The 14,459-nt window shown below is 45.5% G+C and overlaps 2 protein-coding genes across 5 annotated transcripts; one reads left to right on the top strand and one right to left on the bottom strand.

Annotated features, from left to right (window-relative positions):
• Positions 1-500: 500 nt before the first annotated feature.
• LOC112287016 (protein MEI2-like 5) lies at positions 501-7,269 on the bottom strand. Of its 3 annotated transcripts, none has more exons than XM_024529598.3 (11): positions 7,128-7,269; positions 5,665-6,065; positions 4,864-5,339; positions 4,488-4,646; positions 4,136-4,252; positions 3,757-3,908; positions 3,403-3,494; positions 2,735-3,184; positions 1,860-2,553; positions 1,581-1,665; positions 501-1,394 (listed from the first exon to the last, which is right to left on the bottom strand). In XM_024529598.3, the coding sequence occupies exons 2-11, from the start codon at positions 6,035-6,037 to the stop codon at positions 1,137-1,139; spliced, it is 2,856 nt and encodes a 951-aa protein (XP_024385366.1). In that variant the 5' UTR covers positions 6,038-6,065; positions 7,128-7,269; the 3' UTR covers positions 501-1,136. The 3 variants fall into 3 exon arrangements, with proteins under 3 accessions (XP_024385366.1, XP_024385362.1, XP_024385363.1); XM_024529594.3 differs by having other exon boundaries at positions 3,403-3,497; XM_024529595.3 differs by lacking the exon at positions 7,128-7,269 and adding an exon at positions 6,948-7,016 and having other exon boundaries at positions 3,403-3,497.
• A 3,229-nt stretch (positions 7,270-10,498) lies between these two features.
• Positions 10,499-14,204, top strand: LOC112286791 (protein S-acyltransferase DHHC9). Of its 2 annotated transcripts, none has more exons than XM_024529059.3 (10): positions 10,499-11,086; positions 11,462-11,555; positions 11,764-11,858; positions 12,039-12,206; positions 12,323-12,395; positions 12,595-12,647; positions 12,895-12,986; positions 13,161-13,213; positions 13,523-13,648; positions 13,873-14,204. In XM_024529059.3, the coding sequence occupies exons 1-10, from the start codon at positions 10,938-10,940 to the stop codon at positions 14,137-14,139; spliced, it is 1,170 nt and encodes a 389-aa protein (XP_024384827.1). In that variant the 5' UTR covers positions 10,499-10,937; the 3' UTR covers positions 14,140-14,204. The 2 variants fall into 2 exon arrangements, 1 of the variants encoding a protein (XP_024384827.1); XR_016504768.1 differs by having other exon boundaries at positions 10,553-11,086; positions 13,362-13,648.
• Positions 14,205-14,459: the final 255 nt, after the last annotated feature.

A 14,459-nucleotide genomic window follows, 5' to 3' on the forward strand; every position in this document is an offset into this window, starting at 1 on the left:
CTGGGTAAGTATAATGTCTCGATAAGGTACGTGTGAGGGGTTGACCACAAGCCGCTCTATCTAACTGAGAACGTCCACTTTAACTCCTCCAGTTTTAATGCTAATATCTACCTCAATAATACGCTCTATTGACGATCTAATACCTCTTTCAAGCATCCACTTTCAAGGAATATTTTTTTCTCTGCATGCAAAATAACATCTTCGTGTCAAAAGTTTCGTGTAGTTCTTTAGAAGAATACATGACATTGCGCGTTAAGGCTCGTCTCTCATTATCCTACAATTTCCACACAGGTAACAGACAATCGCATCAATGTGGACACTGCAATAATAAACAACATTCACAAATCGAAATCTGAAATCTAGACTCGCAGGAAAAAAAAAAAAAAAAAAAAAAAAACCGCCGCCTAAAAACAGTGATGATAAACTGAAATTCACATACACTCCAACTATATCAGTTTATATGAAAACACCTCCATGTCAGAAGCTACTGAAGAGTCATATAAACAAAAAATGATAAACAAAAATTCATTAAAGGGCTCAGCACAGCCCAATAGCCAGCAGGTCCCAAGAATCAATTCAATGGCATGTGCATTATTCCTTCCTCAAAAACTACACGAACTCTTTCATCTTTGATTTACATGCCGAGAGGCCACATCTACTCAAGGATACCCCCATTTGACACTGCTTCCCCTGGAATCCTGTCATCAAGAACTCACAAAACTTTTCACCTCAGCTTTTCCGCAACACTTCCACCACCGTTCAGTTCAGACGCCCCCTATTACATTCACCCCGCCTTATCAAAGTCCCACCGACACCCATCATGGTGGTTGTCACATCCACAGCAAGCTGATGCTAATGTATCTACAATTCTCATACTCGAAGTAGACGTCCCGCGACTCCACACGCCACACATCTTGCTAGTGATACAGAGCCACTTCCTCCATGTGGTATCCTGATTGAAGAGTAACCTGATCCTACTGATATCTACAATTCACATCCTCACATCCTCAAATAACTAGATCCCCCCCCCCCTCACCAACAAATCAATACGCACTATAATCAGCACCTGCCTTCTTGTTTCCGCCTTCCGAAAACAATGCACTCATTTCACTTCGCAAAACTTTTCCCACCGCGCGTTACTCTAACTGGTCTCCCATATGAGCCCCGTCCGAATGAAATAGGATTGGACGACACCGCTTGTCCTCGTTCATCAGGCTCGAGTTCTGGAAGTGAGCCACCAGAGCAGCTTTGCCCTGGATTCGGGCGTACGCCAGTGAAGCCACCTTCTCCGAGTTGAACTTCTCCCACTTCTTCCCGTTGAACGCCTTGTAAAACGGAACTATGCGCGACGGCGACATCATGTTGATGAACGCATACCCAACATTGCACTTGTTCTGCGCACCCATCACGCGCCACCTCGTTACCCACACGCCTTCGCACCAAACACAACCCCACACGTGCCCCCCTCCACACCTCACCCACTGTCTCGTTCTGTCCCCCCAAACCTACTTGGAATGCACACCTATGCTCCACCCGACCACTACCAAATACTCAACCCATCACAGTGCCGGTCAACGTACCTTGAAGTCGATTGGAAGATAGATGAAGTCGTACGTGCCCCGATGATGCTCATCGATTGCGGCCAACAGCATCTTCGATGTGTACCTGACATCCCACCGCAACACGTTCAGCCCCAACAACATCACCAAGCCCCACATCCTTCCCACCACCTCCGACACACGATCTGCACTGCTCCTCCCAAAGCCCTACCGAATTCACACCTTCACCACCTCATCCTTTCCCAACACCTCCCACCGCACTCTTCCCATCACCGACCGCTACATCGTCAACCCACTTACTTGTTCGGGATGTTCTTGATCATCAGAGTGGTCCTCGGATCATCCCCGCGCAATATCCGCTCCAGGTCCAGTTGGTACTGCTTCTTGTTGTCCGCTTGCGCAGCAACGCTCTCGCCCCTCCGACTCCGACCCCTGTCCGACGCACCCTCTATTGAACTCGGCCCCAGCGGACCTCCGTTCTGCAGAAAACGTGTCCGAGCCTGAGGAGACATCATCCCCACGTTTGGCGACGATGCGTGCTCCATCCCCGAACTGCCTCCCAGAGAACTGCTCGAGTTCATCATCCCATGCTGGTGACTCACCCCGATGTTTATCGCATGGGCTGCATTCCCTCCCAATCCTGTCCCCGATGACGACCTCAACAGCGAGCTCGACTCCCCCAATGACTCCCCTCCTATGTAGCTGTGACGCCTCTCCAAAAGCGACGGCTCCCCTGATGGCGCTGAACCCACGTGGTGACGTGAAAGACCCGACAATAAGCTGCTGTTGAACGCGTGTGCTTGCAGCTGTGCCTGCCCCATTCCGTAAAACGACTGCCCCACCGACGACGAGTTCGACCACAGAGCTGGAGGCGGACTCTGAGACATGTGCGAAAACGAGGAACTCGGAGTACCCCACAGACTGAACTGCTGCCCGGACAGGGAACCGTTCCCATTCGAGCTGGGAAACATCAATCCGCCGCTACCAGGCCGCACTGCACACATTCGCACCACCGCGTCATCAGCACCTACACCACATCCAGTAAAACCCTAATTTGCAAAACAACCCTTTGTCACTGCGCCACTCCCTCCCCCATGCAACTTTCCACATTGCACCCAGCTCCGACCTCCCCAAATCCCCAAACCTACGTCTGCAATGCCCCACGCCACACGCACCTCCGCTGGCATTCTCCAGCACCGATGTGTCGCCGAAGCTCGTCATCCCGCTCGTCGTCCGTTGCAAACGACTCCCACCGTCCATGCTGTCCCGACCCTCGCGCGCCCTCATCACACCTGCATTGGACCCGGACCCGCCTGATACAGGTGTTCCAAACTGCCCGACATTCATTGCACCCTTGCTGAACTCCGGAAGCGAGTGTGGATGAGGGGGCAACCGATACCCACCCATTCCCCCATGTCCCAGAGACTGACCTCCCGCTTCCATGTGGTTCGCTTGCCCCACATGGCTCCCTATCGTGCCCACTCTGATCGGTTGAGACATGTGCGACGCGAAGTTCGGAACGCTCGGGGGCTTGTTCGGAGACTGGAAATTCCCGTGCCCCAGCAACGGATACATTCCCCGCATCGACCCGTTCTCGGCACCGCCATTCCACATGGAACCATGCCCTGAACACCCCAACCCCCGTTCCAATCACCCCCTCGTCACCAAATGCTTCACCCTACTTGCTCTCCCCTCACCATATCCTTCTTCTTATGCAGCAAACGTCCTTCTACTTCACGCACAATCACTGTACCCACCAACCACGACCCATCTCACCTCCCACACGCCACTCGGCTGTCATTACCTCACAGCAATTCCTACTGCTAGGGCTACAGATCATTACCCGGAGGTGACGTATTCAGCGGCGAATGAGGTTGTTGCCTCGCCCGGGGGTCTTCGTCCCCGGCTTCCTGATTCAGCTGTTGCAGCAAGCTGCTGCTACACCCGCCAATCCCATTCCAAACACAACAAAACGTCAATAACTCCATACCAATCGTCCCCTCACTTCCCACATTGCACTTCACTCGACCGACAAATCCTAACTCCTCTAATGGCCCCCGCTCCGCCGCAGTCCGTCTACACTTCCGACCTCCCCAACTCCAAACGGAACCCACACGCCATTTCGTTACCCCCTCTCAATTTTATGACAACCCCACGACACCTCAACTCGAACCTTCACTCAGGACCAGGGACTAACCTCCGTCGCGCTCCACCTGGTCGACTTGGCTCAAGCTTGATGCGCTTGCCGGCTATATCGCTTCTATTCAGAGCCCGCAATGCCGCCTCTGCCGACCGAACATCATAGAACTCGATGAACTTGTGATGCCGCTTGTGCGGCGTCTCCCGAATCTACCCACATTTCCACACACATATCAAACCATTGCCTCACCGCCTCGCAACACCGCTCAGCCCAGATAGCATATCCTATGTATCACAAACAACCCACGCCTTTCGCACCACCCTCCCCAGTTCCGCAACACAACTCTACGGCACTCGCGACCCATCTCACCACCCCCATGCTCTTGTCCGTTTCGCCCCACATTCAACACACGGGCACCACTTCACATCCCGCTCACCTCTTTCACTTCGCCGTAAACTCCAAATATTAGCCGTAGCTCGTCGTTCGACACCGATGCGTCCAAATTGAACACCACCAGCGTCCCCTGGTTCACGTCCTTGTCCGATGGATTATCCTGCACCCAACACATGCCATCGCAACTACCACTTCAGCGTCTGCACACAACTACCCCATTCCCTGCAACCCCAACCCCGTCGCTTTCACCGCCGACCGAGCATTGCGTTGCGTTTCACCACATGCACCAGACGAGCGACCAACATGCAATCAACCCCAACAACAACCTACTCCAACCGACACCACGCACCCAGAACCTCTAGTTTTCCTCGTAACACACCCACCCGCTGCCTCACCTTCGGGATCGAAAAGTGAATATCCAGCTTGCGCCGCCTCAGCGGTTTGTTCTGCAGCGCTCGCATCGCGCTCCGTGCTGCTCGAATGTCATAATACGAGATCATCACAAACCCTCGATGCTTGCAAGCAGTGTACAACGTGCGGATGGCTCCGTATTGCTGCAGCACACCGCACAATAACACCACTCGTCAGCGCTACCCCGACCTCTACCTACACAACGTACCACTCACTCCGCACTCCCAACACTACGACACACTCCCTGCTCTATCACCACGCTGCCCTTCACACATGACTTCGCATGCATAGCCCTGCCACACTCAGATCGATGCATCACGATGACCATCGTCATGCTAATCCCTCCTGCTGCAACAGTACCTCGAACAGCTGTCTCAACTCCGTGTCCTCCACGTTCGAATTTATGTTCCGCACAAACAGCGTCCGTGACGGATGCTCCCCGTATGGATGCTCTCCAGCAACGGATCCTGCAGCCCCGGACTGTAGCCCCGCCGCTGACCCGTCTCCTAACCGATGGTTGCTCATGTACACACCAAGGGCATCCTGAGCGTCGCCTTCTAGCTCCATCCCACCTCCAGAGCTGAACAGATCGAACTCGTCCAGTTCCTCCATGTTCGCATTCTCGTCCCTCCTGTTCTGCGGAATGTCGTAGCTATCTGCCACCCCCGCCAACAACTCTTCTTCGTCGTCCGGAAGCAGGTTCCCGATCGTGTTGAACTCCAACTCCTCCAACGACCCATATGCCAGCGTGTCGTCCGGGTCCAGGTCGGTGATCAAGTGCGCCGAAGCAGCGTCCAAAGACTGAACCACACGGTTCTCTGATTCCGACAACCTCACTGCAAAACAACCCACCGCACATTTCGTGTCAAACTCTTCAACTTGAACCCCCTCGGCTTCACAACACACTTTTCCCTCTACTGCACCTCACAATTCGCCCAACCATGCACGGCCATTTCCCAGGGCACCCAACGGTGCGCTACCCAAACGTAACCAGGGCTACCTTCGCCAGGACCGCCACCGACAGTACACATGGCATTGTGCACGCCTCCAGAACTTTGCATCGACAACCGAAACGCAAACACCTGGACTACCACCATTCACCATCTACCACAGCTACACACACGTCCTACCAACAAATGGAGTGGCGTGTCACTGCTTTACATTTCTCGAAAATTGCCGGAAACGACGTCGAGAAGTTGGCGTCCATCGCCCTCATCGACTCCAGATTGTCCAGGCTACCATCCACCAGTGGAGACGACGACAGTCCCGCTACATCACTCCTGTCATTCGCCACACTCCAAGAGTACGACGACACGCTGGGCGATCTCCCCTCCCCTGCTGCACCTATTCTCCATTGTTCTGCATTGCCCTGCTGCCCGCTTTGAGGACTGCCCCTTGCCCAGTCCCCTTGCCCACCCCGATTCATCTGATTGCTCAACGACCATTGCTGAGATCCTAACCCCCTGGGAGGGCCCATTCCTGGGGGCGGGTTGTTGGCGTACCCCCCCGACATCGTCCGCCTGCTTGGCTCCATACTCCGCTCTCAGATGCTACACTGTGGCCTGGCAACACACACCGTCCACTATCACACGTCACTCCCCTCACTTCGCTGCATTCACAAACTTTTGCGCTGAACCTCCTCATGTCACGCCCGCAGGCAGAGCCATCATGCTACCCTCAGTACAACATGACCAGCACTTTGAACGACTCGATTTTCGTGATAATGAAGAGGATGGGAACTCTTGAAACCCCAAACGTATGAATTCTTCTCATTTAAACACGAGCGCCAACTCGAATTCAAACTTTGACGAGTACAGGATCAGTCTGAACACATCCTACCATGAGGCAATGCAAAGTTCTTACAGCAAACACGCAGAAGAAGAGCTTCGCAGGCTGTGAGACAGCACTTATTTCAACCTATTGCCTATAATAATAACTTTCGTGTCTTAGAAGCTAACCGGATAACAGGCGACCGGGAGAACACGGAAATATTCTCTGATGGGAGTGTCAGGCGAGTATTTGAACCCTATTCTATCTCACTGCTAGTGATCGTTGGGATCCATTAATGTGGACAGGCGATAATACGATGGGGACGGACCACATCTTCTCCTTGAAAACAAACCTGGCGTGGACAAGGATCCTGTCTGCAATCTTTACTTTTCTTAAAGCCTCTCAGAATTTATCAACCAACCCATACCCTCAGAAGCGGAAACAAAACCCTCGCATGCGGCACATCAACGTCGATCAGAGTTGCACGAAGCAACAAAGTACACCGAAGAGGACAGTCAGCCAGGGCGAATATAAGCTACTCATCATATCCAGATCCACGTGAGCACGTGAACCGACCACCGACCACTACCACCACCCTGCAGCCCCCCGGGCGACCATTTCACGAATAGCTTCATCATCACAAATCCGACAAACTGCACACAGGCCCTGCCAACCTTTGATTTTATTCGTCTGCGCCACACCTGCAAACTTCCACCTCCCCCACATTCCTCTCCATCGGGAACTCCCATCCTCCACTATGACAGACAACCTTCGACCCTCCCCCCCCAGAAGACCACCTCTGGAGAACGGGGGAAAAAAAAAAAAAAAAAAAAAAAGGAAGCAGCGACGCGAACCTGGCGCAACTTCGTCGGTATCATGCTAATCCAAAGCTCCAGCAGCATCTATTCACAACGCTGCCGTTGGCGCCAGTGCTGTCCTCCGCCAACGCCCTACGCCCTCGCCTCCCAAGAAAAAAAGCTCTCCTCCAGTATCAACCACTCACAAACATTCCTCAGCGTTCGCCTCTCACTACTCACCAGCTGTGGCAGCAGAAGGAGCAACAACAACTTTCTCCCGTGTCAACGCCTTGACAACATGGTACCCAGAGCCATTCCAAGCCACCACTCAACCGTGCCGAACCAGGAGGATGGGTGGGTGTGTGGGGGTGGGAACGAGGTCGAATATAATGCAACGAAGTTTTTTCTTTTTTTTTTATTTTCTTTTTTTTAAGTTTCCCTCCTCAGCAAAATCCGAATGAAGGCCCTTGCGTCGTCCCACCCCACCTACAGTGGACCTTCTCCGAGACGGTGTCTGTGCGCCAGTAGAACACGGCGACGATAAAGCCCAACATACGCAATCAGCGACAGGGCGTCACGATCACCACGAGGTAATAATAATGAGCGCGGAGGATAACAATCGGGAGGATGGCTTGCACCGCAACAGCGCGATGAGTGATGTAAAGTTACTACTCCTCCCTTCCGATGAATATTTTTACGGTGGGTGCGAGCTGACGATGATTCATCCCCCAAATTCTAAACCGGGGGCGTGGTGCGTCCCACATTCGCCCGCTCGCCCCTGGACCCATTCCTGTGGGACCCATTCCCGTGGGGCACCGTTCACACTTCCTATAAAGGCTTTCTGGATGAATATCATTCATGTACTGCCCGTCACGATGCACAGCTCACGCGCAAGTACTCGCAGTCTCATCCATTCTGTATATTCCTTCATCCGTCGTGTTACATCCAGTTTTCATTCGTCCCGTTTCCAGAGCTTTTCATTCGTTCTCAGTGTACTGAGTCAGTGCTGAGTGGAGATTCCTTAGATCATGTTTATCCCAAATTTAGTATGGATTCTGGCCAAACTCAACCCCATTTTGGGATGGGGTTAATGTTTTATTCGCTATCTAATGAAACATCATTCATTTCATAATAACCCATTTCAAGGGTTTATGTGTTCTGGAGTTAAGGTGGCCAAATTTTAATCATGAGGATTGAGTGCATGATTTTCATTGAAGAAATTGTTTTAGCACCTAGAAAGTTACATTAGCGATGTTGGCTTTGTGGCGAATAAATTTTAATTCCTAATTTGAATGTTTTTAAAATTAGACTAGTGAGTTCAATCTTCTGCACTTGCTGTGCAATGTTGGTTATAATTTTCTTTGAATCAAATTTTTCTCTGGTTGATTAACAATTTGATATTTCTGTCATCATCATTGTCATCACAAATAAATATTTGACTTGTTTATTAAATAAAACATATGTTACAGTTTCATCATTTTCAAAAGATTGCTTTCAAGAAATATTTTAATTTGAGATTGTTTCTTATATTTTAGGTTTGAAATTGGGAATTGGACTGTACTTCACAATTAGGATGCAACATCCTTCATCTACATGGTCTTTGTTTTAACTTGGAATGAAACTTTCAGTATGTAATACATGTTGAATTGAGTATAACTTGTCCTTGACATTTTTATAACTTATTATATATATATATATATATATATATATAATGACAACGATGTCAAATTGAATATCTTTGTTATCTGATGTGAATATCAATCAATTTTTGTGAGCTTGATCATATTTAAAAAAACAAATATATATATATATATATATATATCATAAACAGTATTATTGACACTGTATCATTATGGTATCATTGACTGTATGTATATATATATATATATATATATATCTCATAAGCATATATCTCATACTCATATATATATCTCTTAAGCAGTCAATGATACTTTATGGATTTTACAGTATCATTGACTGCTTCACTTTGCATCAGAATATTGTGTATTTAGCGTTTTTTAAACATACTAGTTAATTGGTTAAACAATGGTGTTTTATCTTCTACACTCCATATTAATTTAAAAAGTGAAGTAATTTATTTTTTTAATTGTATTTATATTCATGTACATGCATACCCACATGACATCATTAATGCAAAATGTGTATCATGTCTTATAAAAAAGCTCTTTTGCATCATTTTTATTTGGTATAAGTGATCATCAAGTCAAACTTATCTGAGTATTCGAGTATTTGAGTATCCAAGTCAAAGAATTGTTTGTAAGTAGGAATTGAAACAATGGAAGGTCAATTATTTTAAGGTTTGTTTTGAATTGTGTGGCAAATGAAGCATATTTCTGAAGTCAAATTCAAATTTAAACTTGAAACATGAATGACATACATTTAATGACTCAGTACTTCTCAAATCTATTGTAATTCAAAAGAACTTTTCTATGATGTGGTAGGAGAATGTTTTCAACATGCATTTTATTAATTGTATACATTTTTTGAAAGTAGAGAATCTAATGCTTTCAATTATTACCACCAATTCATTTACTTTCTTTCAATACAAACTTTATTTTTATTTGAAGGTTAACTAAATAATAAATTTTAGAAAGAGAAAAAGAAGCTGTCGATTTATATAGTTTTATTTAATAGGTGTATCATTGATGAATTTAAGATTGACCAAATCAAATATGGATTTTTAATTTCTAGTTTCTAATTAGTATAAGTTGCATGGAATGCATATAAATTGTGTTACCATGTATGATCAATCTGGAAAGACAGCCTTAAATCCTAAACTTTGTCTGGATAATGCAAACCTGCAAGCTACTACCAAGGTTATTCAACATTTTGCTCTTTCACGGTATTATTTTGCTACCAAATCTCCTTTCATGTTAACTTTTTTACATTTGAAAATGCATTCATTTCTTTATTCCAATGAAAATTTGGCAAACTAGTACAATGCCACAATGAACAAAAGAAATACAAGACATTCAAACACCAGGAGATCAGTGGCTCAATTTGATTGTTTCTTTGCACATAATGAAATCAATTACATTCTGAAGTATCAAAAATATTTGATGTAACATAATTTCTAAATGCTTAGATTTGTTACTGTATGTTGATTAATGATCATTCATTTATGTTGAATGTTTCATTTATTTGTTATTAAAATAAATTTATTATTTTTACATGATATATATATGCAATTACATATATATATATATATATATTCTCACAACAACAGAATATTTGATTAGAATTAAAAAGAAAATGACAAGTGGATGGTGGTAAAAGTAAAAAAAAGAAAGAAAATAAGGCATAATAATAATAATAATAAAAGAACATCATAGTCCCAATCCACCTCAGCAATGAACCCATAAGAATAAAAATAAAAATAAAAATTGGACTTCCACGCGCTTCAGAAGGAGACCCTGAAACCGTCGAGGTCCATCGTGCAGCTGGGATGCGCTTCCCCTGCAATGTCCTCCGGAATCAATCAGCGACGTGAGCTTAGCGTCACACTCTGCATTTGATCGATTATGCACAGGAACAAACAATCAACAGATGCAGAAGCAAAGAATCGCAGCAGGGAGGAATTGCAGCAGCAGAAAATTCTCAACCGATATCTGTCCTATACGCAGTGAATGTTCACCGCCTTAAGCTTTTGTCACGCACTGCGCGAGTTTCGCGAGTTCATTTCAAGGATAGATGATGAAGATGTAGAGATATGTCGAGGTAGTGGGATTCTGGAGTTGGGTTTGAAGAGCCTTTTAGGTTTTTTAGGATTTTTGAAGAGAGGGTGGGGGGAAGAGTTGTGTCGATGAGGATGAGGACGTGAGAGCCTGACGTGGTGAAGCAGAAGGAATGGGGCAGTGGTGGCTGCTCGGGGTGTACCTCAGTCTCTGCCCCTTGCTTCTCACGGTGCTCTTGTGTGGAGATCGCCCCATTTTCAAAGGGACGTTTGTGGAACGGACGCATGATTTTCTCACCGGCGGTGCTTGTGATTGTTGCGTGTAAGGTGTTCATTCTTGAAGGGGGTATTAATGCATGAATGGAAGACGTGTTGTGAGTGTTGGATAATATGCTCTTATTGTGGCGATTGCACCTCTGGCCGGAGTTCAGTGCTCCAGAGCGAAATCGACTAGATGGTGTTCAAGGTTTAGGGTTTTTGATTCATTGCATTACGGATTTAATGTTTTGAGTGCGCCAAACTGCTTCGAAATTGATAGAATTTCCCGAAATCACTCTCTGTTTATGAAGTCAGAACGGTAGATATCCGGATGGTCCGTTATGGGAAATTGTCTGATGTGATTGAAGGTCGTGATTCCAAACATTTAGCTTCGAAACGGAGTATTGTCGTTTTCATTCAAGATGTTTTGCGCGTGCAGGAGATTGGTAGGTGTATGTTTTGGTCAAAGGGGTAAGAATGCTTGTGCTGCAGCGGAGACCTACTGCTGTGATAAACCAAATCCTGCTTTACAGGTGGGAAACGCTATGATTTGATTTGCCCCTTTGTTCCATTCTAGCAAAATTTTGTTCCGCCGACCTTACTGCCAGGGCATGTACAATTACAAGGTGGGTGAAGTAATAGCCTTGACAATTTGGTGATTGGAAATCTAGGTGAATCTATTTTTGCGGTGAAGGTAGCATTTAAATTTGTTTTAATTGCACTTATTTTGGTTTGGTGCAGTTATTTTATTTGAGCATTCTTGGCGGTTGCTATTTCACGCTAACGTGGACCTCACTGCAATATATTCCCGGTCTTTACATATCTTTTTACCACAGGTGTCCCCACACAGACTACAATTACATGATGATAGACTCAGCAATTCTAGATGTTGTTTCTTCGTTCTCATATTGGGAGGTATACATGTGATGTGATGTAATGTTTTGTGTGTTTGAATTTTCTGCTGTATGCTTCCCTATCGTCCCTTAAACAGTGATTCCTCTTATTGATACTTGCAGATATACAGGTCCAGTTGCTGCGTGTTTTGGTCTTTGCTTGTTCCTTCTTACGAGCTTTACAGATTCTGGGACAATTGATAAGTCCACAGTGCAGTCCCACCTGGGGGTGTACCCTTTCGATGGTGTTCTCTATGAGGAGAAAACCTGCTCTACCTGCAAAATCATTCGGTAAGTTTCAGGACGATGACGGAACATTCTCTTAAATTTCCCTGAAGCTTCACATCGCACGGTTCATGTGAGCATGCTACATCCTCCTATTCAAAACGATGTCTCGAATTGTACAGGCCTGCAAGATCGAAGCATTGTAGCATCTGCAACAAATGCGTGGCTCGTTTTGATCACCATTGTGCCTGGATGGTTAGTCGTTCAATCCATATGTGTTATTTTCTACTTCTTAGTACCCTAGGCAATAATCTCATAATCTTTCATCTGCGCAATTGTTCATTTTGCGTTCAAATTTTCATATTTCTTTTTACTGGCAACATATGCGTTATGTTGAATGGCAGCACTTGTTGATCCAAATGCTTCTGAGACATGAAATTGTGTGAGGTGCCAGAATAACTGCATTGGTGAAGGCAATCTGCGATATTTTTTGTCGTTTCTTGGCTGGTGAGTGTCTACGAGAATTTTTTATGGTCTTTGAAAGGCACTACATTGTGTTCTATGACCTCCGTTTAAGATTCATCCTAGTCATCCATATATCTATACGTATGAAACACATAATACGATACAGAGATCACATAGAACATAGGACATAAACACGTCTTAGATCTTCTCTGGCTCATTAAACTTTTATGACTTCCTTTTCCCTACGCAAGTTACTATTTAACACACAGCAAAATTTATGTATGGCCAGGCATGTTTTGCTATGTTGGTATGGGGCTTGGGTGCTCGTTATGATTCTAGCGGGTCATGTTGAAGAGCGAAATGTTATTCGAGCAATAAGATGTAAGCTTTGTTGTTTTCACTTGGGAGGTCTTACACATTCTATTATAGAAAATGTGCGGCTTAAGGTTGCTGTGATTTGGTGTTGTTTGAGCAGTTTTAGTTGGACAAAAGATTTGATGTAGCTGGTTTATTTTGTGTGAATGCAATTTCTGAAGCAATATTTGTTGATATCAGGGTACATTGGTCGGCCTGCAACATTCCATGACATATATCCGCATGTCTTTCAGGTCTGTTTTGCTCTTTTGCTCATCTTCAAAGCAGTGCAAGAAAGACATTCTCCCTGAATTATTTACATTACCTGTATTAAATGAAAAACCTATTTTTATTTCTATATCTTCGTGCTCCAACCTTTATATTTCCTGAGTGGTTTGTCAGGCAACAACTAGTGGACGACCCTGCGCAACAGTTCTATTGGTTTTGGTTGTGTAGGACATTGGCTGGATTTCAAGAACGTTCAAGTATTTTTTACATGAGGTTGTTGTGTGCGCTAAAATCAAACTGTAGCTTCTAATTTAGCTTGTGGTGGACTGGAACAGTGGTTGTTGGCTTATTATTCAACACAAGTAATGCTGGTGATATTTTTGCTGGTGATATCCTTGCTACTTATGGGATTTTTTGGTTATCATCTGTCCCTTGTGGCATACAACACAACCACAAACGAGGCATGTCCTTCTCCTTACTGATACCACTGAACTATCCAGTTTAAGATGACAGGTTCAAATATATCTGAGATTTTATTGTTACTTTTGGGATTTTTTTAGTTATTGTCTGTTTCTAATGGCACACAACACAACCATAAACGATTGATAGCTTGTGGAAATCATTGAGATTTTATTCAAAAGTCATTAATCTGTTTCTCAATCTTCGAAGTGATTGCCTGATGCAGACATACAAGTGGGATAGACTTAAACGGTATGCCGAAGTAGAAGCGACAAAGCAGGCTAGTGAAGCCAAAGATATCCCATCTGCGGAGCAAAGGCAGCAGTCACAGGGCAAATGTGGGTGGTTACGTTGTATGAGTTGTTGGGGTAGTGCACCCAAATTAGAAGAGAGGAATATATATGATAGAGGTATTTGGAAGAATGTTTTCGAGGTTCTTAATCCTCAAGGATTTAAACGTTCAGTCAGACGTGTAGTGAAGAAGAAGCAGTAGCTATTTTCTACTGTGCTGTATAAGGATTAACATCCATTTGTTTTCTTGAATTGTTCCTTGATACACGATTGTTTTGTAGGTGCGTTGATGCGAGGTTAAAACGTAGAGCCTAGTTTCTATCCACTGAAATCTTCACTTTGCAGAATTCGCTATCATATCTCAGTTACATCCCTTAGGTCGCCAATTATGGGACGTTTCAGATTTGCACTTTCTGTTCAAAACGAGCAATGTCTAAGTCTTGCCCGCCGGAAGCAATAGTAACCTTCCTAAGATTCAGAGAATGAAAAACCCACACTAAAAGCAGTCCCAACATCTTGGCA

This window comes from Physcomitrium patens, chromosome 9 (genome assembly GCF_059467195.1).
Source record: "Physcomitrium patens ecotype Gransden chromosome 9, ASM5946719v1, whole genome shotgun sequence".
Lineage (NCBI taxonomy): Eukaryota > Viridiplantae > Streptophyta > Bryopsida > Funariales > Funariaceae > Physcomitrium > Physcomitrium patens.

Bases quoted from the DNA above. Each gene is read 5' to 3' on its own strand.
- LOC112286791 (XM_024529059.3), top strand. From the start codon at position 10,938: ATGGGGCAGTGGTGGCTGCTCGGGGTGTACCTCAGTCTCTGCCCCTTG. The intron at 11,087-11,461 runs GTAAGGTGTTCA...TTGCGCGTGCAG, and splicing joins GGTGCTTGTGATTGTTGCGT to GAGATTGGTAGGTGTATGTT. The intron at 12,648-12,894 runs GTGAGTGTCTAC...ATGTATGGCCAG, and splicing joins TTTTTGTCGTTTCTTGGCTG to GCATGTTTTGCTATGTTGGT.
- LOC112287016 (XM_024529594.3), bottom strand. From the start codon at position 6,037: ATGGAGCCAAGCAGGCGGACGATGTCGGGGGGGTACGCCAACAACCCG. The intron at 4,647-4,863 runs GTACTGTTGCAG...GGTGTGCTGCAG, and splicing joins AGTTGAGACAGCTGTTCGAG to CAATACGGAGCCATCCGCAC. The intron at 1,666-1,859 runs GTAAGTGGGTTG...GTGGGATGTCAG, and splicing joins ATCAAGAACATCCCGAACAA to GTACACATCGAAGATGCTGT.